Raw genomic sequence first — 27,343 nt, forward strand, 5'->3', positions numbered from 1 at the left:
TGCAGGTGTCCAAGTTAGGTCACATCACACAGGCTACCTCTGCAGTGCAAAGAAACCATCATTCATCCATCCCAAAGGGTTTTTAAGGCATCTATGTCAGGAGGCATCATAGAAGTGCTTATTCCTCTCTACCAGCTATAAATGAATGCTCAGGCAGACTAACCTACAGAGGACATCTAAAGCTAGGTGAAATGAATCTCTAGAGTTTTAAATATTTCGACTTGACTCATCTGACATCCCAGTTCAACAGAAAAGTTAAAACACTTACTTTCTCTTTAAGCATTCAAGATCCACTTTTCATTTTACCCTACCACTCAGCTTTACCAGAATACTTTCAGGTGTCATCAGTCCCCACACTAGCTGATACAAATAAAAAAGTTATTAACACTAATCCTGAATCTCTGCAATCTTGTATTTCTCAGGCTTTGGTATTTCTGGATTTCTCATCACTAGGCCTTTGGTAGTGCTCTTTCAATTTGACCCACATATATAAAAAAAATGTCATGAAAGGTTTTCTTATTATTCTTCCAATCATGTTTCCCCAAATCTCAATTTGAACTTCTGGTTTTGTATCGTTTGGAAGAGACTTGGTACAACTACAGAATTCATAGGGTCAACATATACACATTTCAAAAAAAGCAACCAATAAACCAACCAAGCTCAGAAAACTAACATGTTGCAGTGCTTCAATAAAACAAGTAGTAAGCTCTTTCCCAAAAAGTTCGTGGCTTAAAAATGTTATAAACCCAGGGATAGATCAGCAAACACGTTTAGCAAGAGGCAGTACAATGTCCAGAAATGTTTCACAGGCCACCTTCTGGGAAAAATGTCTTTTACAACCAGCTCATTCTAGTCCACAAGCCTACTTAGTCATTTGAAGTTTTCCTACCTTTCCGAAACCTGATAAAAATCTTGGTGACATTCACATATTGTCCATGGAGTCTCCCAACATTAATTAGCAGAGCAAAGAAATCCAATTCACAGTCCCATTCACACACTTCTCCATCTTACCTGGAAGAGCTATTCTAAGCTATTTTGCTTCTCATTTAAATCCTAAACAAAGTTAAAATGCTTTATTCAATGCATTGGATTTTACCACTGAGAAAGAACAAATTCTCATACATATTCAGTAAAAACTGACCAAGAAGGTGGGTGTGTGAGGACTATATGGATTTGCACTTTTAACTTTGGAGTCAAGTAATGAGATCTCCTACTTTTCAGTAACCTTTTATCATTATTATTATTTTGAAATGTTCTATACCAGCTCCCTGAGAGAAGTCCTCTCGGAGTAGTTGTAAGTCGAGACGAACCTCTGGAGAGTATCTAGTCCAAACCCCTGCTCAAACCAAGGTTAGCTACAGGAGGCTGCTCAAGCAGGAATCCAGCTTTTGATATCCAACATTTGGAGACTGCGCAGTCTCACTGTGCAACCTGTTCTAGTGTTCGACCAATCTCACAACAAGTGGTTTTCCCCTGGGTTTAAATGGAGCTTTTTGTAAACAAGGTTGTGCCCATTGCAAATTCGTGCACAGCAAAAGGTCATGTGGCTCTTCACGTGTTACCATCATGAGCCCACACTGATCCCATCTCAACTCACACAGTCTATGCAGGCATACTTTCCACCAACTCCTAACACATGATTATTGTTTCTACCGACATTGTGTTATAAAGCTCAACAATCAGAATAATGCAGCAGCTCCAAACACTGCTTCTAGGGCATATATGAGCTGGTCAGTTATTCAAACGGTTCAATTCAACTAGCTTGCTCCAAGAACTAGAGCGCAGTAGATGACTTACCCTTTGAGCTTTGTCTTTTAACTCCTGATCTTGAGCTAAGAAAGCTTGCATCCTCTTTTGGATGTCTGTAAGTTTTTCAGGATTAATTCTAATTTTTTTTAAAAAAAGAAAGAATAAAAAGTTAGCTTTAATTATTAGAACAAGCCAAAATAAGTACCTATCAAGTTCTCAGGAGTATCTTCATATTTTTTGCACTGCTTTAAAATGCATGAAGTTATTACCACTCTGAAACAGCAGAGAATGGAACCATATTAAACATGAAGCATACACTCATCAAATAGCTAACACAGAAAAGACAAACAGCAGATCAGACTTTTTATTCAGACACAGTTTTCACCGAAGGTGGTGAATCTTCTTCCAAAGCAAAGCAGAAATCAGCAGAAAAGAACTTGCTGATTTTATAAAAACGCTGAAAAAATACAGAAGCAGCATAATGAATTATAGTACTACTTTAAACCTAGATCAAAATCTTCATAAGGAAATTGTCAGCATTTTTAAAAGCTTAAGTAAGATCTACTGTGCCGGGAATGCTTAAATTTAAGTATTCTTAGAAAGAACAGCCAGGTGAGAAATAATAAAGAACACTGAGATTAAACAGACTTAAGAGTTTCTCAAGATTTTAATCAAGTAAATAAAGAATAGTGACCATACTACACTACAGAAAATGCCATTAAACCTAGTAAAAAGATATGCAGGTCTTCTCCCAGATTCTAGATTTTTACACTTATTCCAGTCATACCTTCATTATTGCAGTTTTATTTGCCCAGATCTTTTTTCATCTACTTCTGGTTTTGATCTGCTAGTGCCATGCAAGTGTGTCATATGACCTACCAAACATGGTAGGAGGTTACCCCTCTACCTCTACCTCAAATGCAGGTCAAAGACGCACAACTACCACATTTCTTAATCTGACTCTGGCTGCTGTGTGCCATGCCATGCCATGCTGTACACCAAAGCATAGCCTCTGCTGAAAGAGGTCACAGGGGAAAAAAAAAAAAAAAAAAAAACAAACCAAAATCATACCTCTTCACATAGCAGTAGGTTGGTCTTAAAAATATGACTGATGAAAATAACATGCAAGGAACATTTTATAGTCTTTGTATAACATGATTATGATCGTCTATTATTCTTACTAAATATGAAAAGCATAGATATCAAACTTGATTCCCTCGTGATTTTAATTTCTTAACTCTGTTCAGATACATCCAAGGGAAAACTGCAGTGTACACAAGCTCTATTTAGCTACAGTTTTAAAGAAAGATCAAAAAACTGAGTTCCAGTTTCCAGCCAGCCTGTAATTGGCTCTAAAAATGTAAAGACATAAGAAGAGGTATGAAAAATTATTGAGTGGGGGACAAACTGACCAACAAATCTTTGAAAAATAATTATATAAAAAGTAAAGAAAAGATAGCATTAGTAACAAAAAAAAAAAAATTTATTGTGAACACCAGTAGTAAGACAGTCCAGAGAGGTGTTGGATTGCTGTTAAGTTATGGGAAAGCTATTAAGATATGACCTCAAGGCCCTTAAATTAGCTAGTGCCTTTTTTCCCTTGTCTTCACTCAAAGTGGCAGCTGCAATCAGACAGCTAACAACAACTATAGCACAGTCCAAGCTCACACCAGAATCACAAATCACAGGATAAAAGGTACTCAGAGAAATCAGCTGGGTCAAAAGAAATTTGCTCCATAAGAACAAGAGAAAGTAAAAGCACTTGGACTCATAGTCGTATGTATTCTTAAGAATTCATCGGAGACAGAGTAAAAAAAGTCCTATGAGACAGGTCAGGTAAATACAGTGTTCATATTCAAAGAGGGGGAAAAAAAGAGAAGAAGTTAAATGATCACCTTTTCCTTGATACCAAAAAACCCCCAATTTGTTATGATAACCCCTGGGGAAGCAGTTCTTGTCTTACTGCCCAACAAAATTGGATGTGACAAAGTAACCTCCAGGTATTATCAAAAATAATTTCAGTTTACAGTTTGCACGTAAACCTTTGAAATTACAGATTCCTTAAAAAAGGCACATACTATTTAATACTTTCAGAGTACCTTTTTGCCATATTTGAATGCTCTAAAATACAGTATTTATTACTGCATATTCTTTGTTTTCTCTTTCTCTTTTTGAATAACAAAAGTTGCATATTGTTAAAAGCAGTAACTGTAAATTGGCAGTTCATGCTGACTAAAAAGGATTGGTGTACTAACAACCTCTACAGGGAGCTTAGATTTAAAACTGAAAATTAAGAAAAGAGCCTAAACCCCAGTCTTTTGAATAGGTATTCAGGAAAATAAAGTTCTTCCTATTTCTCTTTTCAAATTATGCAATTGTTTTAAAAGCTCTCTCCAAATGAAACAAAGAAACACACAGAGTTGTTTGCAAATCAAAAAATATAAAACAAGGAAAGTAACACAGTTCTTGTGACCACTACACCAGACAAGAGTTTAACAAGAACAGCAGAACAAACACTTCAATTGACAAGGATGTTTTAGAAACAAGCTTTTCAGAAAAAAGTTTTTAGAGTGAATTTCAGAAACTTGACGAGTTAAACTCTGTTGGCAGTAAGCAATGCTCATTATCTTCTAACTCCCAAATCAGAATTCTTGAGAATCTATAATTAAATGAATGAGCACAAACAACATCAGAAGACTTCAACAGAAGACGTGGACCGTGATCCAAGGGTTGATGCAACTTCTTCAACAATTTATAAACTGAAAAAACACATCAGGGTTATATTAACTGCAAAACTGGCTAGAAGTGAACGACCTGAAAAAATCTGTAGTTTAAAACTTTAGAATTAAACTGGTTTGCAATCCACAAGCAATTGCACGTATATTTTTTAAGGATTTTAGTTAGCCTCTTCCAAGTATGATGCTAAACCTTTTAAATCTTAACCACACTAGGCAGACAATTCCATGTAAAAGCATTTCCCTTCATTATGATGTTACAAGTACTGTTAAAGTTTGTTTTGCAGATTGAAAAACTGTATCTTGGAGGGGTTGTTAAAATATATTATCAATCAAAAGCCCTGACTTTTCTAATAATTATGTTCCAATTAAGAATATTGCTTAAATGTATTTATTATACATATGCCCTTGTGGTTTGGTACAAGAATGAATTTTTGGGGTGGTGTTAAAAAAAAGTAGAGTGTTTTCCACTGAATTCACATTAGATTAGCAAGAATATGTTAAGAGATGCAGCCACAAATGTCTCTCCAGAGAGACATCTAACTTGAATTATAAATAGAATACGCATTTAAAAGAGGGGGAAATGAAATATTTGCCCTATTAAAAATGGATTATTATCCTGGTACAAAAATACCTATTTCTATTTACATGGATAAATACAGGTTAAAGAGACTTTTTTAGCTTTTCCTATGATAAGCTATTCAAACAATTAACAGCATTACTTGAGAAGTTAAAAGTTGAGTTGACAAAGAAAAGGGAAATATTTATACCATACATAAGATCAGACATTCATTTACTGAATATAAAAATAAGATAAATTATTTGAATAACTATCATTTTAATAAGGAAAAAGATGAAGTTTGGAAAAAGAGACAATTTTCTCCAGTGGTTATGCAACAGATCCTTTTAAAGCACTATGATGCTTAAGGGAAAAGAAAATATCAGACTTCAGTTTCTTTATTGATATTTTCCACATTCAGTTGGTGGGGTTTGGTTTGGTTTTGTTGTTGCTGTATGGTAGGGATTTTTTTAAACACCAGTGTAAACGAAAGCTTTAAGTACACTTAGACTTTTGGTAGTTGTTTAACTGCATTCTAGTCCTTATTTTGCTGTTTTAGCAAAAGTTGTCTTATTTTTGAAGTTTGTGCGTGTTCTACATGGATTCAATACATGCGTTTGACCGGAAAAGGTGCGTTTTCTTCACTGGCTGCTGTGTGCTCAGTTTGTTACATAGAAACAGTATTCACAAGTGCAGTTTAGAAGTGCCTCTGAAATGGCACATCCTAGACATCAAAAATGCTTTAAAAAAATAAAACTAAACCTTAAATATGGCAAGTGCTATATGTATTGTTTCTATTCTCTGCAGAAATGTTAACTCGCTAATTTTTAGCAGATCTGAAGATTTAAGAAATGAGGTGTAATAACCACCTAAAGTTTCACCCTAATTTGAATTCTTCTTAAACACAATTGTTCTACAGACACTTTCTTAATTATTTTCTTTGCTTAGATATCTGTATCTTCACATTAAAACCACAGCTTTTCGAAGTAAAACAGTCCTAGTTTTGCTCATACCCATTTGTACAGAAACTTACCTTTCTACCTCATCATCCTTCTCTGATTTCTTCTATCTCTACTCTATGATTTTTGGTACGGTGTGACCTGAACTAGGTAAGTATTCAAAATGGAGTCAGGCTCACACCCCATCTTCTGGCTTGTTTTCAACTCTCCTTCCATGTTTTTTTCACATTATCTTTTCTCTTTCAATTTAACATTAGACTGACAGGCTCAAAGAACAATGAACTCCTTCAAACCTTACAGCTGCTAAATAAGAAACTACCATTGATTCTTTTAGTGGTTGTCTCTTTTTCTAAAATTTTTAGTTAGAAGTTTTGTCTTTCATACATGTCCATTTCTCTGCATTTAATATAAAATGGAAATATGCTTTTTTATTTTTACATGGTATCGTTATATGCTTCTGCAACTCCTTCAAAGTCAGTTCTATTTGTATAGAGAGCATAGATCATTACACTTTTTCATTGGAATGCTCTCTCTAGTATGTAAGATGACCATTTAGCCACATATTTTATTTCCTGTCCTTCGACCAGCTGATTTAGAAAGGTCGTGACAAATTGGAGAAATAGTCTAGAATTAAACAAAAGACATAGAGATACAAAAATGATAGCAAGTATAAAAAACATAGAGGGACAGATTAAAGACATAATTGTTTAATCTGGAAAAGAAGAGAGAGAGCGCATGATAATGTTCAATTACATAAAAAGTAGCTGCAAAGAGTAAGAGAATTCATCATTTTCCATATATTCTTGGCACAGGACAAAAGAAATACTTCACTTAATATACTTACAAAGCTTATCAGACACCAGAAGAAAAAATGTTAGTGGTAGGAACTGTTGAGTATAGACAAGACCTCTTTGGGAAATTGTGAATATATTAATTGCCATCTGATAAGAATGATTTGTGCCACTCATCCTGCCTTTGGGAACAGCAATGGAACAGGAAACCTCTCAAGGTCTTTTCCTCCTACAACACTACCAAAACTAACTGATTTCCCTGGTTTATCCAGCTCCAGGCAATTCAAGCACTTTATCAAAATTGTCATAGACTCATCACACATTATTCTTGTAGAAAGAAGGCTGAATAACAGACAGGCCATTAGTTACTTACTTGATTTCACTGATAGGTACTTTCCTCTGTGCCAGCTGTTCCACCATGCCTTTTTCTTCTGAAGGCAGCAATACTAACAAAGCTTCACCACCTTCTTTGTATCTGATCAGAATGGGGGGGAAAAAAAGAAAACTCAAGCAAATATGCAAAAGTTACATTTTTTCCTGATGTTTTCAATAACCAGTGAGAATTTACATTTGCTTTCTTACAAGCAGTCCAAAGAACAGACAAAAATCCTCACTTAACAAAAGGAAAAGAAGATGCAAATCAGTTAAGGGACTTGCCACTATCTCCACTTGAGCTGATTTCAAAACTACTCCTAGAGTCCCAAACATCTGAGGTTACGACATGGATTTAGATCAGTGATCTTTTCTTCCCTCAATTTGAAATATGAGTGGCAACCAAATGGCACTTGATCAAAGCTTACAGCACTAGAAGATCCAGCTACTTGCATCCACCCTTTACTAATAGGCAAGGCTTAACATTGATAAAAACTGATTTTCCTTTTCATATACTGCAAGTCAAAGAAGGGAAAAGAACAACTCCTCCTTGCATGTTCAATAAAAGTTACTCTTTTAACAGGTCACAGAGGCATCACTGAAAGAAAAGCATACAAACAGGAGCTCTTTCATTTACAGAACCAGTTTCCAGGTGCAAAAGAAAAGATACAATCAGACTGATCAGATAAGAACAAGAATGTATCTAGAATTCATTCTTCAGTGCACTTAACAGCTGTATCAAATGTAAATGAGCTGGTAATTACTCAAGATACATGGCTGGCAAAGACATAAAAATTCTGCTACTTTATTCTCAAAGCATCTTCTTGTTCACTTTCTTCTTGTGTAAGAAAATTTCAGTTCCCTCTTTTGGTACATTTAGCGACTTAAGGACACTCATGTAGAAAAAAATACCCAATAGCATTAGTAAACAAACAACACAACAGTTATAAGTTCTACTGAAGAAGCAGCAATGATGAGCTTGCATGCATTATCAAAGTCTGTATCTACTGTAACACATACACGGTTTCTTCATTTATATTTACATATTTATGTTCCTTCATTTATTATAAGAGTACAGATTGATAGGACAACATTACACAAAGTCCTTCATTAGGAAAAAAAATCCAACTAAATTTCAGAAATATGCCAGAATTGGACAGAATCTGACAGATGAGAGCAATATGTAGGACAAAGTAAAACAACACTGGTAAGTTACCACATAGAGCAGCTTTAAACTCCCTTTTCTGAAGAGGCCTGAGAGCACAGAAGGATGTTCTCAGGCACACCAAACAAGAATCATACCATTAACTGACAAAAATCATTTCAGGTGGAATATAGGGAGCTCGCATTTCTCCAACATAAACAGTTGGCAAAAAGAGTACCGCAGAACTGTTTGAAAACTATAAACACTATCTGTCACAGCACAGTAAGCAATGCAAGCAGCAACAAAATCTGCAGTTAAAACAGTCTGACAGCTTTTATTACAGCTTTCTGCTTTCATTTGATGAATTTGAAAAATCACAACAAAATGCTCTTGGATGCCTGGGATTTTTTCCCCCCAGTGTTCTTTCTGTACATGATGGGTTTGGAAACTGACTTTTAAAGATAATTTACAAATGTTTAGTAGATGTTTTCATCACGGAATTTTAACCCTTACATTCTAGACTTTGAAATATCACAAGGAAATAAAACCAACACCAGAGGAGAGTCTCTGTCACATACCAACATCATGTAAATTTGCTGGTTATACATGGATTGGTAACAGTAATTTGGTACCATACAAAAACTGTACTGACTTGATCCATTTCATCAGTAGACCTAAAATGTTCCTAATGCAGAAATATCAGTGCGTAAAATCTTTCTAAAAAAAGGGTTCTAAAGCAACACATATGCTTAGTTTAAGGAAATTCATTATCTTTTCCAACAGCACAAGAGGATGTAAGTCACTGCTGACCAAATAACCCGTGAATGTTTAAGCCCTTTATATAACAATGTTGGTTGGCTGGGAATGACTTGCTTACATAGACCAAGTACACCTTTTAAAAAAACTATATATATTTCAACCCAACCAAATTTCACATGATATATCCACAAGGTGGGTGCCTGTCAGACACAGCCACTACCAGAACAAGGAATGAAATCCTGGAAAGCCACTGAACCTTAGATAACTTTGCATTTCATTGTAAAAACTGATGATCATAATACTAAGAGAGCTAATTATTCATCTAAAGAATCTTAGCTCTCAAAGCACTGTTAGAAAGAAGGATGAAAATATTCTCTTTTAACTACCAGACAGGAACACAGAGATAATACTGCTGCCAATACCAGTCTCATTGCTTTAGAGTACAGAATAACACACAGTTCTGCTCTTCTCCTCAAAGCAGATGATATGAAAGGAAAGGATTCCAACAAAAGCTTTGTGAATGATCTGATATCTGGAAAGAATGTCTGTTTACTGTCTCAACAATCTTCACCATTTGTCAAGAAGAAAAGTCTTGACTGTACTATATAAACCTCTATGAAGGATGATTTGTTCAGATTCCTTGAAGTTAGCCAAACACATGAAGTGATTTGTGTACTTTTGTTGCTTGTGGCATTTCTTAACCTGGAGTTTCTGACTTGGCATTCTTAAATTGTTTTGTTATCTTTGATTCAGTGTGGAACACACTGTGAAGGGCCAGTGTCATACAAATCACAGAAGAAATATTCATCAAGGGTCAGAGTGCACAGATATCCTCTCTACAAGCCACAGACCTAAACTCTGGAATGATACATACAGGAAATATCATTCTACATTTGCTTTGCTTTTATAGCTTTCCTGCAGTATCCACAAGGGCACTCTGAAAACAGGATGCAGTATCACATAAACCTTCATTCTGAATCTTAAAAGGTGGTCTTGTGTTATTAGTGCTAAACTCATTATATGCCAAGTCAGTTGTCTTTTCAGAAAGTACAAATCCTAAAGGCACATCTCATAGATAATTCGCAAAAAGAAAAAAAAAACATTATATCTGGTATCTATGGACAACAACTATTTTGATGTTTACATTAAAACTTGCAAAGCCTTTACACAGACAAAATAGTAAGGTAGCTAAGTAAAGAAACAATCACATGAAAACAGACAAAAACATGACAGAGGTTTTCAAACACCCACTAAGAAAGAAAAAAAAAAAAAACCAAACCAACACAGAAAAATTTCTCAGAGCTATGCCTTCAGAAATTCCAAGGGACTGAAAGACATCTGGTAACTATTGATGCTGTGAAATCCTTTTCCTTAGATATTTTGGAAACATTCTCTTTTAAATGCCAATAGTTTAATGTATTTGAAGGAATAGTCTTTGCCCATTTTTATCCTGTGTGATTTAAAACACACAGTTTAATAATAACACTGCTCTTCAGAGCTAAAAATGAAAACTAATACATTACAGAATTAGTAAAGCTAAAAGCAAAACAAACAAGTACTATCTGGGAAGGTTTGTATCTGTTCATTATCCCCAGTGGACATTTAGGTAAGAAAAGCAAAACGCAGCCTATAAAAAAGCAGTTGTAGTTCGGTAGAGTATTATCTTACTTCTCAAAAAAGAAAAGAACAACCTCATAATGTGCTAATCAGAAAATTATGGTGTTAAAGACAATCTTGAAAAGGGAGGTTGTGGTGGAAAATTTAAGTTTTCGAAAATGCTCTCTCAGTGTCTTTCATACTCAAAGCTTCTATTTTGGCAAGCTTAGGAAAGCACAAGCTACTAAAAACTGGCATAAACAATGACGAAAACTTAGATCTGCTCAAAATTTCTTTTCATCACAATGTCTAAAACATAGAAGAAAAGAACATTCCTCAATATCCTACAGAAATAAAATTCTCCACTAAAGCAAACAAAAGAACATTTCTGTAATTATCTTCAGCAGAGATAAAACCTTTAAACCTTTATAGATAATAAAGCAGCGAAAAATTAATCTCAGCTACTTTAATTCTTCAGCAGGACTACTCCTTCTGCAGATGAGTAGACATCAGGAGAAGTTCCCTCCATTCTTGCCAACTGCATCCTTCAAGCTAAAATTATCACCATTATGACCAAAACCAAACATCTGTCCTAAAATGCTAATTCACTCTGGTGATTTATTATTCACTAAGTATGCACTTTGACTCTGTTGAAGAAAAGCAAATTAAAAACCTCAAAGTTATCAAACTTTCTTGGACTGTTTAGTAATTGATAATATTACTTATCTTGTCATCTCCTCAAGGTGACCAAGAAACTAGAGCAGGGACTCATCTTCGCATTGTGATTTTAACAGTCTCTAGGATACATGACACAATTCATTCCAGTTCTATGGAAAATTGCATCTTACTTGAAGGAAGTCTTTGGGGGGAAAAAAATTCACATACTTCTAGTTCATATCTGTCTTATTTTCTAGCATCTTCTGGCTTCAGTACTTATGAAAAAGGCAAATAACTTTTCTGCAACTCAATCTTTACTTATAAGCAAGGAAGCTCAGCACTATAAAGCCAAAGGGTAGGAATGTTATATTTACACTGACTGCAGATGAGAAAAAGAAAGATGCTTACAATCAAGGGCAAGCACCAAAGGCAGGACAAGAAGGAAGTGGGATAAACTATTTAGGACAATGTACTACTGGCTAATTAGAAGAAGAGAAAAACAGTTTAAAAATGTTAAGAACACCATTTCCATAGCAAAGAAGCAGAAAGTGTTGCCAAATAGTTTCGTTTCATATCAAAAAAATCAAATAAAGCGCTAAAATCAAGAGGACAGTTTACTCACCCTGACAGAATCTATCTTAAACTTCTGCTAAAAACCAGTGAGCCAACAGCTGGTATCAAGCATGAATAAGTATCATGGCAACAATCCAGTGAAGACAGGACGAGAAAAAAACATTTTTCATACAAGTCAAACAGACATTCAACTGTTGCCTAATCTAACCTATCTTAATCCACCCTTGATCAGATCCAGTCAACAGCTGCATATACCCCTGTAATACTATTAAAGCAAACAATATTACCATTATCCCAAAGGAAATAGATGAAATAGACAAATAACAGATAAAAACATACTGTGGTTATTAATCAATTTCCCCTTGCCATGCAGCTACAGTTGAGCTTGTTCTAGCTACGTTCAGAGTAATTCTACATCCTTGCCATGACCATTGTAACATATAGATCAGCCAAATGCACCACATTTTAGCTGTCAGTGACATACAAGTTGCAGTGATACCAGAATAAAATAGGAATGGGAACCAACAGATTGATGGTCATCAGGCACCAGTGTTCTGCTCTAAGGCAGACATCCAGTAAGAAAAAAGGTATGGAGGGGGAACCGTAAGGATAACCTGCAGGGGTATACAGACCTTACAGGAAATGTTATACAGATTGTCTTGAACAGATGTATTACAACATGTTTCCCTAACATCTGTATTTCACAAGACATAAATTGATGCCAAATTTCAAGAGAGTTAAAGGCAGTATTTCTGCCTTGTTTGGCAAGAAAAAATAGTCTATTTTAAAAACTGGCAAAGGAGAAAAGTGAGATGATGAGATAATCATAAAATCTGGGGGAGGAGGGTTGCAAAGATAAAGGTACTTACATAACAGTTTCCTGAATTGGAATACTTCCCATTACAAGAAACACAATATAAATGAAGTGATAATGTTTCTGAAGATATTTACCACACACAAACACGCAGGAAACCGTAACTATAAAATTTTTTATACTTTGGAGGTCACACATCTACCACCATACTCCAAAAAAAAAGGTATTTTGGGGGGTTTTTTAATCTGTAGCTTAAATGGGACTTTACTAAATTGACTCGATTAAAGATCTAATTTTAGCCTAACTGGGCCAGTATGGATAGCATCAATATATGCTGTCATCTCACCTGTCAAAAGACACAGAAGGAAGTAAGGTATCCCTGCAAAACTTGTAAGCTCAAATCAAAGTTCATTCCCAAAAAGTCTTGCATTCGAAGCCAATGAGCTACCTCCAGATACTTCAGCACTGCAGAAACTCTCCACAGTAGATCCCTTCAGAGAAAGGAAATTGGGCACCAAGGAAGCCAGATCAACATCTCAACTTTCTCTTTCTCACCCAAATCAAAACTGCAGATTTACCAAAGCAAGCAAGAGACTGTTATCCTTAAAACATTAAGGTCAGTAAGTTAAGCATTTGGAACAGCATGAAAACCAATGTGCATTGTAATACACTCTAATTATGTATTTTCTCTCTTCTTCCAATGGACTCTTTGTTCATCATACATGGTTGCCAAGCAATTAATACCAAACTATTTAATAGTTATGTCGACTGTAAAGCCAAGTTATTCACCATAAAACACAATCATTTGTTCACTACACACTATTCATACTCTTCTCCAAGCAGAAATATTCTGGACCACTTGATTTTGCAACAATAATGTTCTTTCAGACTTTGCATATCATTTTAGTTTCCATAAAGAATCCAGAATAAGACAAGTCCATCATGTGGAAAAACTGACGAGCAAAATACAAAAAGCAGCACAGACTCTGGTTTCTAGAGCAAAAATTTACCTCTGCAAAGACTGAAAAAACATGGCAGTGAATTGCTAGCTAATAACCTAGGAATCATGTCTAATATATGATAGATTAGAAAAAAAAGTTTGAGTCAAGTCTATTATTTCTAGCATGTAATTTATATTTAATTTTTAAATTAATTTCATTTTTTTAATAAAATAACTACAGTAGTGAAGGAAACATTTCATTGATGCAGGCATTTGTATTGTACTCTCTTAATGTAAAGGAACAATATAAAACATCTATAAAAATATATCCAAAACATATCAAAATGGACAGTTTTATTCTGAGTAGATCTACTTCAATCTGATATACATACAAATAAATTTGTTCACCCACACACTCTCCTTCAACAAAGAGAAACTAATATCCATATCTACCTCTGAGGCCTTCCACAGAAATACAATAATTAATATTTTGTTTTAAAATTCAACTATTAAATCTGACTAGGTAAGCTACCATTTCTAAACGTATTTCTTAAAAAAAGCACATTTTATGTCTCCCATAGCAGGTTCAATTCAGACAAAACTTTGTTCCAATTACATTACCTTCTTGGTCTTCTGACATGAGGAGGACTGGTGAAATCTAAGCTTCAAACCAAGAAAACATTATTTTTCCAAGTCAAGGAGCAAGAAAAGTTTTATCTACCGTTTATCATACCTTCTACACTGCTGTGTTTCTTTCATATTACAGTAATGTGTTATTCTATTTTTTTAAATTAAAAATGAGCACAAAAAATAAGTGGATATTGGAATTTCTATCCCATCTACAGGATCAATTGCCTCTTTTTGTAATAGATATTTTTCTTAAAACAACTAACCTTTAACAAGATATCTGTGTGCACTGTGAACTGAAACAGTGCTGTACCATCTACAGCAAGTCCTACCAAAGCAGACCAACAAAGAGACCAGAAAGTGTGTTTGCTGTTCACAGTTGAGCAAACACAGCTGACAGACCACATTCACTGCTGGGTCCTTGATTCAACCAGGGAGAAGAGCTCTTTCCCATGGGTTGTGAACAGTCTGACATCCCACAGAGTATTTAAAACAAACAAGTAAACGTGAATTGGCTTTGGTTTCTGGTTTTGCTTTAGGTCACTTCTAATGGTTTGTTTGCTTCTGTTTCTCCATTGCATAAACCTTAGTTAAGTATCTCCAAAAAATTATCAGTAAATACTGCTATTAAGTCAGAGATCGCTTCATAGTTTGTTTTTTCTTCTCCTCTGAGCACTTAATATCCTTTTCCTTCTGCTGTCCAGACAGTAGCCCACTTATACCTATTGCCAAGTTCCGAGAACCAACTGGGTTTTATTTTACCACAAAACGACCATCCCCTTCATTCAGTCATACTGGGTCAGTGTCCCTGTTTGCTAGTCACAAGAAATAATGGCAGTTGCTCACCAATCTTGTCATGCTAGTCTTAGAATAAATTGAATTCAAAAAGGCCTTGGGAGGTTGTTGGATCCTCCAGCCTAGACTGGAAGCAATCTGTTTTCCACTGCAGCTGTGTCCACTCTACTGAGTTAAAATACATGTGCTTATTAATTTTTTATCACAGCTTACGGTATTGCAGCTTCATGTCAGCAGGTAATAACTTTAGCCACTTAATTGTTCAGTGTAAAGGAACATTCATACTATTTCACTATTAAAAGAATTCTAACAGATAACATAGTGCCAGTCAGTATAACTGCAGCGTCACAGACCACTGTAAAGAATGTAGCTAGGATACGGTGTTTAATTTTAGAGAACTTAATAATGTGAATTGCAAGTTAAATGTGGTGTCAACAATTTCTTGTGACCTCCACTATCAGCTATTTTTACTTAACTTGAGTTAGGATGATGACTTGACTGCAATATAATATGAGATGGTCTTAATACTGCATTTATTTTTAAAGAAACAATGGTAAAAGTGCTTTGGTGGGTCTTAAAATTATAAAAAAAAAAAAAAGAAATACAGTCAAATAAAGAGTTGTCATCTTGGCTGTGCTGTTTATTCAGGACCCCAGACACATATCCCTGGGATATTTTTCCCAAATAAAAAAAAAAAAAAAATATCAAGCTTCCACCATTGAAAAACGTATCATTAAGTCACTCACACTTTTAAATGCTTTATTGACACATTACTCTAAAGGCTTATTAGTCTCACTTTCACACATATAATGTGCAATTACTTAAGTAGAGCCCCAATGAGCACTAATGAGCTTCAAAGCATTATACTTCATGACAGAATAAGATCATTCTATGACCTGCTCCTTTAACCTTTCCATAATTTGACATGTGTGTGTATTCTCTAGTACTCCCAAGGCATCAAAAACCCAAAGATCTTATAAGCCTTTATTCATACCTCTTTGGCTCTAATCATCATACCAGCCAGTACAAAGATGGTAGGTAACAGAGTATACTGCTTTGGGAAGATGAACTTTTATTATTCCATTTGTTTTCAGAGCATAATTTACTAAAAGGAAAAAAAGCATAGCAGAACTTGCATGCCTGTATGCACACTACGTTTAACGACAACAATAAAATTACATTTACTCTCCTAAATCAGTTTAAGCATCTAAGAAACCTAACCAATTAGATTCCATCAGAAGTCTGAGCCAGTCAGACCTAAATCTTATACATAGCTCTGGACACACTACAGATAAAAATTACAGAGCAAAGAGATTTATTCTGTTTAACATTCCACTGTCGGTGTATTTAAAAAAGATTCCTGACAGAAAAATCACTCAACTCAAGTGACAGTTTTTAATACTCTCCTCTGAAGGAAAAAAAAAATTAAAAATTAAGTGGAGAGAGGAACACAATGCTACAAAAAAAGAAATTAATTACTGACACATGCCAGGATTAGGTACATCCAAAGTAGAAGATATATACACATGAATAAAAAGACAAAATAGACTTTTTGGTGTCTTGTCTCATCAGCGCAATCGTGTGAAAGAAATATATCCCTATATGTTTCCCTCATGCCATAGAATTATGATTGAAAAAACAGTTGGGGAAAAAAATGAGCATCAATATGCTTCAAAAATTATTATCTTCTGCTGTCCCCTAGTGGCACTGTAACTTCGTTTCACAAAATTGACCAAAGAATATCTTCAACTATAGGCTTCATAGGTTACAGAATAGAAAGCATTAATAGAAATTAAGAAATGGAAGAAATTAGTTTTGCAGGTTATTGCTACAAGCAGCTTTTGTTTAGAATTTCTGAAACTAAAACCAACAGGAAAACATTTTGATCTAGTATTTTAAATCACAGACTTTTCAAAGAGAATGCGTGGTAAAAATATAGTCAGAAATATTTATGGCACTGCCAATGATATTGTCGGTATTTTAGAATTTTACTGAACCAGTAAAGACTTAAATACTTTAAAAGCAGTTGGAAGAAACAGCTTCCAACCACTCCAATTCTAGCATAGATTTCAACTTAAAAGGAAAAAAAACCAAACAACCGAACATCACTCAATATATGTCAACTCTACTACAAAGTAAAAGCATTACTGGACAATACCCAGATTTTCCTGATCTTACTTTACGATAAATCAAAATGCAGGAGTTGTAATTTATGTTCTTCAACAGGATAAAATACAAGTTAAATGCTACTTAGGGAACACAGTGGTCTGATCCACTTAAAAATAAACCATTATCTTTCATCTTAGATCAAGCTTTGCAAAACTGTAAAACAGATCTGGAAACATATCCATGATTGTTAGTCAAAGGTTTTTCAGCCCCATCCCCAACACAGTTTCTCTCCTGACTTTCATATTTACCTTTGTATCATAAAATAATTTTATTTCAAAAGTAAACAGTATGTGGCATCTCAGTTTTAATTACAGTTTAACACAGCCTCTAATTTAGCTGAGATATTTAATTTAGCTTTCATTCCATGCAATTATACACTGTCATAACCCACGAAAAATTGCAATGATCTCTGACCTCATTAACAAGAACTACTAAACTGCAGTTCAGTTCATTTTTATCAAGTTTCTAGAAGAAACACAAGCTTCTCATACTAACTGCAGCTATTGAAAACAAGTGAAGCTTCCTACTCAACACTCAGATTTCACTGAGAAGTACATTCTCAATTATCCACATCTAAAACTGCATTAGCATATTTACTTAGTGTACAGTATTCACTCAAAATTATTAGACATTTGCCTTGTTTAATTTTTGAATATTTATTTCATGCCATTAAGTTTCCTGAACAAATTTCTTTCCTCTTTCCAGGACTGCTCTACCTTAAAGATGGAGAAACTCTGTATGTTTCTTCAAAATTAATACCCAGTATAGGTAGAACCTGCCTTGATGTTTGTATCAGATTAAGAAACAGAAAACACCCATGAAGCTCTTCCTACAAAAGGAATTTGTTTCACTATTAGTCACCATCCTGCCAGCTCAAACAACTTGCTTTGATGCACTCCCAATTTCTGGAAGGTCTGCCTACCGAAAAATTCACATAAAAGGAAATGTAAAACTACAGCCCGGTGTGGCATCCAGCACAGCCCCCGGCCCATGAGACAGAATCTCTGCCCCAATTTTATGTCTAAATCTGTTCCTTGAGGAATCATAGAGGATTGTATTTAAGAGGCCACTGAAGACAGGCCCTTAAGGTTGCCATGCTAACATCCTCCTTAGAGTGACACTTGAATGAAAGTGTTATGAAAAAGGGGAGATAGTTGTCTTTGTAGCTCTTCAGAGCTGTTTCCCTGTGCTAAACTACTTAAAATAGCTCTTCTCAGCTCCTAATAAGAATTGGGAAAAGGCCTGAGGATTACAACTCAAGAGGTGTTTTAACTCAGCGACACGGCTCAGGAAGAGCTCAACAAGTCTCCTAGAAGCTGGCAATTAAACAGTGCCAAATATATTGTTTTCTTTCATATGATGACAATATGCCACAAAGACAAAATTACAAGCCTTCTGCGGAAACTACGCAGGATTAAAAAAAAAAAAAGAAGAAGAAATAAAAAACACCACAGAATTTTAACTAAGGCTACATGCTTTTCTCTCAATTGGCGTGCATAAGATTACATCTAAATTTTAGTTTAGCAAAATAGGTAGGTGCTTTATCTAATTATATGTAACATTCACTGGTTTTGTTCATTGATAGGTTTTTTTTCAAAAGCATTTGAAAACTTATCGTTCCCTTCTACTATAGCAGGTAGATCAGAAAATGGAAAGCACATGACAGAATGGGGCAGAAATGTTACCAAGTACAATGAAACACAGAACTTCTACATTTTGAAAGAGAGCTGGTATGGTCACCAAAATTTATAGCCTTCTGATCCATGAACACAGATCTCAAATTTCTATCATGTTGAAGTCCTACTCTAAGCAACTGCTCTGTCGTTAGGTTTGACAACCGCCAATATTGCAAACCCTACTACAAACAAATTAAATATTAAACAAGATATAATGCCAGGTCTTGCATTTCATCTTTTGGATAATTGTTTAAAGTTTTTGATTTACTGAATTATATGCAGTGACAGCTCCTGTTTCTGTTAAAAATCTACTTCAGAGATCAAGGACCTGGTTTTCAACAGTGTAGCTGGGTAACTCCCTTCCATCATAAAGACTTAGTCACAAATATTTAAACTAAACCTATGCCTAAGAATGTAATTCTACAAAAGACTTAGAAAATTAAAAATTTAACCTGTAATTAACATTATTTGATTCTTTGCTCTCCAAATTAAAATAAGGAAGAAATATTTCCATTCTTTTGAAGAGTCTTCAATGACACTAAGGAATTAGATCCACAGTCTAAAACCTTATTTAACTATAAATGTCAGTGGCAAAACAAGCTTTTCCACTCACAAATATGCTCAACTCAGCCTTTGAGGTAATCCTGCCAAGTACAAAAGGTTTTCCGTTTCCTCACTATTAATCTTCCCTGGTCAGATGAAACAACCAGGGACATTTTTTGTCTGCTGTAGCAAGTCTCTGAAGCTAAGAAATCATTAAGTTAAATCATTGTTCTTAACTAATGAAATGGGGCTTTTAGTGATAACAGCCTTTTTCTTTGTTTCCAATTTATATCTTGATTTTTTTCGAGTGAATCTTTAGCCAATTATCTCTCCCTACAATGATCTAGTTTTAAACATTGAAATACTAATGAAAAGTGAAAACAAACCTGGCTGTTCTTCCCACTCTGTGGATGTATGTGTTTGCATCTTCTGGACAATCAAACTGAATGACCCAGTTCACTGCTGGAAAATCTGTGTAAAGAAAAAAATATGTCAATATTTAAGCTCAGTGTACTGAAAAACCTCCTATTCAAGAGCAACATATTATTTTGAAGCATTAATTCCTATAAGAACCATCATTTGGACTCATTTACAGTCACTGGGTTCAACCTCTGAAATAAAATTAATTGCATGTATTAGCATACATAAACAATCATTCTCTTCAACAAAAAAAGTTAAAATTAATTGTGTCTTTATTTCCTAAATTATGACAGTGCAATGAAAGGAACGTCATTTAACACTTGACAAGAACAGATATGCTTTGGGTCACACAGATGATAAAACACCACTATATGTAATAACTAAATAACAATATATGACCCACTTTTCACTCACATTATTAATATCCTACACCACTGGGATTTGAAGTCAGCTGTGGTGAGACAGCACTTCAGTTGTCACGTACAGAAATACCACAGTCCCTCTCAAAGATGCAGGGGGGCAAGGCAGGGGTGTGACCAAGACTAATAAAGAAATCAACACTGACTGTGAATGATATCATTAATAAGCATTTTCTAACTGCTGTACTTCACGAAGCAGCAGCATGCTTTGCCCAGGACTCAGTTTGAGTTACTTCCTGACCAAGTCTGTAGCTATGCTGCATTCCACATTTATACCCACGCTCTAAAACTAACCAACCACACGCAAATTAGATCCTCACTGGTGACATTTCAGCAGTATAGAAGTTTTCATTTCTGCCTTCATCTTTTAGAGCACCTTCCTTCCTTTTGTAGTATAATGACAAAACCTCACATTTTTGGACAACAGAGTTTGCTATATGAAACAATAGGTGAACTCCTGAAAAGTCTTGTGTCATACCTAAATGCTTCCAAGTACTAAGAAAAAAAAAAAAAAGAAAAGAAAAAAGAAGTCCAGAGAAATAAATCATAATTCAGCAGGTAATGCCCAGATGTAAGAAACTCTTGGCTCAAAATAGACCCTATAAATATACTTGCTTTTACCCCCATCTATTTTTTTATCTCTTTACACAACACAGTCCTATATAAAGCCATTCATACTTCAGCCATTAAAAGTTCTTTCCACATACTGATAGGTTAGTAATTTTTTATATCCTTTGGAATAACGCACAGGATACAGGCATATCAGTAATATTTAAAACTGCTAAAATCTTGCCTTATGGCATGCAGTAAGCAAATACATCACCGTTTTCATACAACGAAAGTTTTTCTGGGACAAAAAGAAAAATTAAGCACAGATTAAGTGGGCCTTTTCAGTAAAGAAACAGCAGAAGTCTAAGAACCATCTCTCTTTTTTGAGTTACCATAGTGAGCTCCTAAGCAGACTACAGCTTCATTTTTCACAAATCAAGTTGGTCTTCAGAGTACAAAGTCTGATAAAGCCTCAACAGGGTTAGGTGATCACTTTTTGAATAACTGCTTCTGTGGGTACATACCCAGACCACGAGCTGCAATATCTGTAGCGAAAAGTACCGCTGCCTTTTTCCGAACAAAGCAAGTGTAGACTTCCATTCTCTTCATCTGCTGCTGCTTGCCATGGAGTGCCAGTACAGGAAGACCAGGTTGAAGCTTACAGAAAACTCTGAACAGATATTGGACCTACCCAACAAATCGGGAGAGGGGGGAAATTACCATGCTATGTTAAACTTGTAAAGATCATATACAGTATACAGCAACTGACTTAGTACATCAACATAAATAAACTTTTCTCCACATCATTGACAAGAGATGCTATTTTGAGACTTTGTCAACACACTCAGGTACTAAAGAAGATAAAAGAAGAAACCAGCTGTGGAAGGCATGCATTGGCATGCCTTTTGATGACATTTCCTAAAAGAAAGTAGAGTAGCTAACAGCAAGAATGACTTGGGACGTGACTAGTTAGGCTGTATGGAAGGGACCAAAGTCCACCAGAAGCATTGCTTTGAGGCAATACTGGAGGGGTGTTGTGTTTTATACTGCAACTCAAAGCAGTCTACAGTCTCAGTTTACTATTTCAAGCTTCAACAGCTTCTCTTACAAAGTCAGCCTGTTTACTCTTACATACAGTACCTATGATGCAACACCATTTTAGAGCAGGTCGCTATGTAATACTATTTTAAGAAAATAATTACAGAAACTGTGTCTATTGCAGGAACAGCTGCAGCTCAGAGAACTTCCGTACAACTAAGCCTACTGCTTCACTCTACTCACCAGTCAACTGCAGAACAACAAAAATATTGTAACCTCTTACACAAGTGGAAGAACGGTAATAAATATTTACTATACCATTGTATGTTGTAAAATACTTGATACATGCAGTAGTTACAAATACCTGCGCCACATAAACACATACAAGTAGCTTCAATAGAATGGTCCCGGGATATTTATACAAGGATTTGAAGGATTACTTCCTATGTAAGAAAAACCTATTGCTGTACTATTTCACAATCATAATTTCTCAAATAGGCAGGCTTAAAAGCTTGTAAAGAAACCAGGTACACTTCCTGAAATACTGTGTAAGCTAACTACAAAATGTGTCATGAGACAAAACCAACTGACCAATGGACAATAATTTTAGCATTAGTTTTTAACAGCAGGGTATAAAAATGGCCGAGTCTCCAGAACCTTTTTCCCATTGAGCCTGAGCCACCGAATATCCAGAAGCCAGGCCCTGCATGACACGTCTACAGGAGTAGGTGTTGTTTTGTTCCTCCAATTTCCTATTGCAAACTAGTCCAGAATCTCACCTCTCTGGTGCCTTGAAATCTACATTAATATCGTCATTTTATTCGCTTTAAAATGCTATGGGGGGAGGGGGAAGAAAAAGCCATACCTCTTTACAGCTTGCAAAAAACACAATGCTCTTCTTTTTCAAATGAGTTCTCAGGAAAGAGTATAACATGTTTACTTTTTGCTGAAGCTCACAGACAACGTAATTCTGATCCAAAGTTGCTGGGGTACTAAAAACAAGAAAAACAAAACCAAAGCAAAACCACACCAAAAGAGTATATTTAGATACATCTATGGAGATGCTTGACCTTTCTTTTAAGTCAAGAGTGTCTTACAGATACTCAGAAAAGAGAAGAAAAGAAAAGGAGTCAGGCTGGAAAGTTCCCCCACTTTGAGGAACAAGTCTTAGCAGCTCCACTTAAAAACAACTCTTGAAAGATGAATCAATTTCCTTACTAAAAGCCAGTGAGGAGGCACAGATGACTTTTGACATTACTTCTAAATTCATTTACTACTAGCAAGGCAAACTCTTTCCATGTCTAAGCAGCGACATTCAAATTGCCTTGACTTACATGCAATTTTTTCTATTAGTCCTATTAAAGCATCATTTGTGCTTAAAGCAATGTCAAAGCAGAGTCTAATCATGCACAAAAAAAGAGCATTGATGTACTTCTACTGATTACCCTGACACGCAAGGTAACTTTCTAAAGCTCTGAATTGTCACCTTATCTCACATTTCTGCTCTTAATAAAACAACAAAAACTTCTTTGGCAAGTTTGCCCTTGAAACACATCTAAATGCTCATCTCTTACAGTCCCTCTGCTTCACTCTAAACACACCAAAGGTATTCAAAATTACTTTTCTAAAGGTGGTCACTTGGGAGGATGAAATTACAAGAGATTCCTCCAGTTTTTATTCTGCTATTCAAGTTCAATTATGCCATAGCACTTTTCACTTTTTAAGTCTTTCACAGGAAATTGCTTTCATAAGGCAGTAACCTTTTACTACTAAGGCAGTAAATTCTAAAACAAATACTTTTCTTTTTTTCTGTTTCAGTTTGTTACCTAATTGCATTCTCCCAAATATTTAAAAAAATTAAATGTACTTAAAAACAGACTTCACAAAACGTGAGATCTGTGAAGCAGATGTAGAGTCAGCCCTCAAAACGAAGAATACGCATTAGGCTTATATATCCTCTTCTGCTAAGAAGATATTAATCACAGACTTTTTTCTGGCAATCATGATTATTTCAGATGCCTTTGACAGTACTGCTGATTAAAAAAAGGTATTTGCAGTACAATAGAGAGATAATCAAATCAAATAGTTAAAACTCCCTCAAGATTCAATGTGGTTCTGCTGTGCATTTTCCTGATGATTTCTTGTTTGCTCTTGGAAAAGCCATTTTTATCACAATGCTTCACCTTTCCCCTGTATTTTATATATGGAAATATATGCATATTTCATAGAAGAGCAGAAAAATAATCATCCATGTTCATAAGCAATTTGACACCCAGATGATCGAGCCCACAGAAGTGCAAAATAAATAACATGCTTCATTTCAATTTCAAAAGAAAATAACGTGCCAAAAAGCAACGTGTATATTTTTTCATTTAGTGATACATTAAATTCTTTTAGCCTGGCAGATCACATACTTTATTCCTAGCAAGGGCCTCCCATCCTGCTCCAAACTGTAAGGCATGACAAATTTATTTTGTGTGCAAAGGGCAGAGTCTTAAACACGCACAGAACATGCAGCACGTCAGGAAGCCACAAGACTTACTGCACATGCACTACCACCACATGCTTTCTTCTGGGCACCTAAAACTGAACACACAAACAGGACTGCTGCCATTCTGCATTTTCCCACTAGCACTGCATTTCCTTGGAAAGCCAGATTTATAAATGGCACACAGACAAACTGTGTTTGTGCAACAGACGTGGTGGTTCTGCATAGCAAGTATGCACATGCAGGAGGCAAGGAAGCCAAACAACAAAAAAGGAGCAATTCAGAACTGAGTGCTGCTAGGACACTACTCCACTCAGGCTATAATCCACTCTGGTGCTTCCTCGCAAGGAAAAAAATGTCCAGTTTGAGAAGCTGCCTGAGGAGACACGAGACAAGCACAGGTTCAGCCTCCCTGTAATGATTCAGTCAGAACTAGTCCCCTCTTATCTGGAAAACTTCTTGCTTTCAGGGAAACACACAGCAGACACTGCAGAAAGGAGGAGGATGCAAAAAAAACCTTTTGATTCAGGAAACTGACAGTCAGAGAAGCATTTAAGTAGAACCACTATCTGTTTAACCCCTCGGAAAAAAAAAAATAGCCCAACATACCTGAATTTGGCCTTCTCATGAACCCAAACATATTCTGGATCTTTCAGACTCAGACGTGCAAGATCCTTCACTGATTTTGTTTGTGTTGCAGAAAAAAGCAAGGTCTGGCGTTTCTTAGGTAGATTTTCTATGATTGCATTCATTGTATCAGCAAACCCCATGTCTAGAATTCTATCAGCTTCATCAAGAACTTGATTGAGGGATAAAGTTGAGAAAATCCGGTTTTAGATTTAATTATTTTAAAAAAACCCTACATTAAATCTATATAGTACAAAATTCCACCTGTATTTAAACTGCAGAGATTAACTTAATTCCAGTATATAACAGGATTCTCTTTAGATATTTGTGTATTTCATAAAATGTTTTTAAAACAACCTGCAATGGAAATCATAGCATTTCCCATAATCTATGCACTACAGCCCTCAGTTTCACACACTGAACCAAAAAGTTCAGCATTTCAAGTAAACAGCTCAGCAATTTGTAAACCGACTCTCTTTCCTATTGCTGAAATAAAAGCACAGAACATAAAACAGTGCTGTACTATTCATGACAGAGCAAAACAACCTCTCCTAAGTTAAATTTACCATTGAAATACAGGATATAAACTGAGTAGCACAGAGACAAAGCCTTAAGAAAAGAGCCTACATTTAATGCAATTTTTGTCTGCCATGAATTGTACTAAGTGTAGCAAGCATAATTTCACATTTTATCAGCTTCATTAGCTTCTTAATTGCTTCTACATTCCTGAAGCTATGCTAATGATTATGCAGTTCTTAGTGGCAGGCAAGCTTTTTCATTATACTGAAAATTTCTGTTCAGGTTGGAAGGATGTAAATGAACAGTGTTAAGAATGCTAACAAAATATTAAGAGGAGCAGAAATCCATCTTAAAATACAACGAAAAATGTTTTCTAGAACTGGTCTAAAATACATACACTGCAATGAATATTCATTACAGATAGTTAACGATCATGTCAGGAAAAACACAAGAGCTATAGCCAGAAAGGAAAGTCTGGCTATATAAAGGATATAAAGACATAAAGGATTATATGAGACACTACATTTGTGCTTGAGTTCCTTACTAAGTCACCTACTTGTCCTTATCACCCTAAGGAAAGCATGCTCAGCAACAGCTTCAGAGAAAGTACAAAGAAGAAAGTGGCTTTGCTGTTTTCTAATTTAATTTGGACATGTGTGAGCTTAAAAGCCATTTCATCTATATACCATGACAAGGATAAACTTTTTACCCAAGAAAGTGCTCCATACAGTTACGAACTGTTACAAAATATTCCCAAATACTTGCAAGTACTTGAAAAACTTACTCAACATTTGCAGATCAGATGCATAGAAATATGAAGTTTCATCCATGTGTTGTAGAAGCCGTCCTGGAGTGCAAATTAGCATATTTATGTGGTGTATTCTTTCAGACTCTTCTTTCAGATCCTGAAAAGGAGTTAAACCAGCTTAGCTCTAGTTGTTCAAACTAGAAGCCCAGTATCAGACATGGTCAAGTCAGCTTAACCTACTGATAATTTTTAGAAAGAACAGTTAAGGAGCAGCCTCTCCTCTTTCCACAAACAGATCGCCATTTCTTCAGCATGCTCACACTTTCGGCCTAAGCAAAACGTTATTTAACAAGACAGTCCTGGAAGGTTTGGCAGGAAGGTCCATTCAGTCATGGAACCTGGGAAGACTGTAAATATGCAAAAGCTTCAAAAGACAGAGTACACACAGGAAAACAAGTGGGTCGCTGATATATTCCCATTAACTGCTCTCTTCCCTGAGTTTTTGATCCCAGGGTTTCCTTCCTAAACTAGTACTTAATATACTACTCAATTATGCTTCCATACAGCAAACTCCAAGAGAGGACACACCTTTCCTCCAATGACAAGACCAGCTGAGAACTCATGATTCTTTCCCACTTTACGCAGAACCTTGAAGGTTTGATATGCCAGTTCCCGGGTCGGCGATATTATCAGAACTCCCAGTCCATCAGCAGAAGTCCACTGTTGGCGATACAGGAGTTCCAAAGCCTGAAAACAATTAACATATAAACACTATAAAAATCTCCGAAGGAAAATGTGTAACAACAAGTTTGTAACAAAAAGTGTCTTTAAAAAAAGGACAAAGCCACGTTAACTAAAGTAATGACATGAAGAAACATCAGTGTCCACTTCACATACGTTGATTATATAAAAATTTTAACTAATGGTAATGATACTTGCAGTAGCAAAGTTTTCCAGTACCAACCTATGACAGACAGTAATGGGTGGTAAATCATAAATACTTTACTGCACAATTAATCCTACCCTGCTAAATTGTGGAAATTAGGCCTTAATCATTTACATGATGATTGAAATTAG

General features: G+C 35.5%; 1 protein-coding gene across 1 annotated transcript in view; it reads right to left on the reverse strand.

The window, feature by feature from the left end:
• DDX10 (DEAD-box helicase 10) overlaps window positions 1–27,343 on the reverse strand; it is a 159,927-nt gene that overhangs the window by 121,864 nt on the left and 10,720 nt on the right. Inside the window, exons 4-11 of the mRNA XM_032680229.1 lie at window positions 26,855–27,013; window positions 26,303–26,423; window positions 24,982–25,171; window positions 22,750–22,876; window positions 21,371–21,533; window positions 19,845–19,929; window positions 7,167–7,268; window positions 1,798–1,885 (exon numbers count right to left, since the gene is read on the reverse strand). Of these exons, the coding sequence (XP_032536120.1) occupies window positions 1,798–1,885; window positions 7,167–7,268; window positions 19,845–19,929; window positions 21,371–21,533; window positions 22,750–22,876; window positions 24,982–25,171; window positions 26,303–26,423; window positions 26,855–27,013 (1,035 nt within the window). The remainder of the gene's footprint in view (window positions 1–1,797; window positions 1,886–7,166; window positions 7,269–19,844; window positions 19,930–21,370; window positions 21,534–22,749; window positions 22,877–24,981; window positions 25,172–26,302; window positions 26,424–26,854; window positions 27,014–27,343) is intronic.

Source organism: Chiroxiphia lanceolata, chromosome 2, assembly GCF_009829145.1.
Source record: "Chiroxiphia lanceolata isolate bChiLan1 chromosome 2, bChiLan1.pri, whole genome shotgun sequence".
Taxonomy (NCBI): domain Eukaryota; kingdom Metazoa; phylum Chordata; class Aves; order Passeriformes; family Pipridae; genus Chiroxiphia; species Chiroxiphia lanceolata.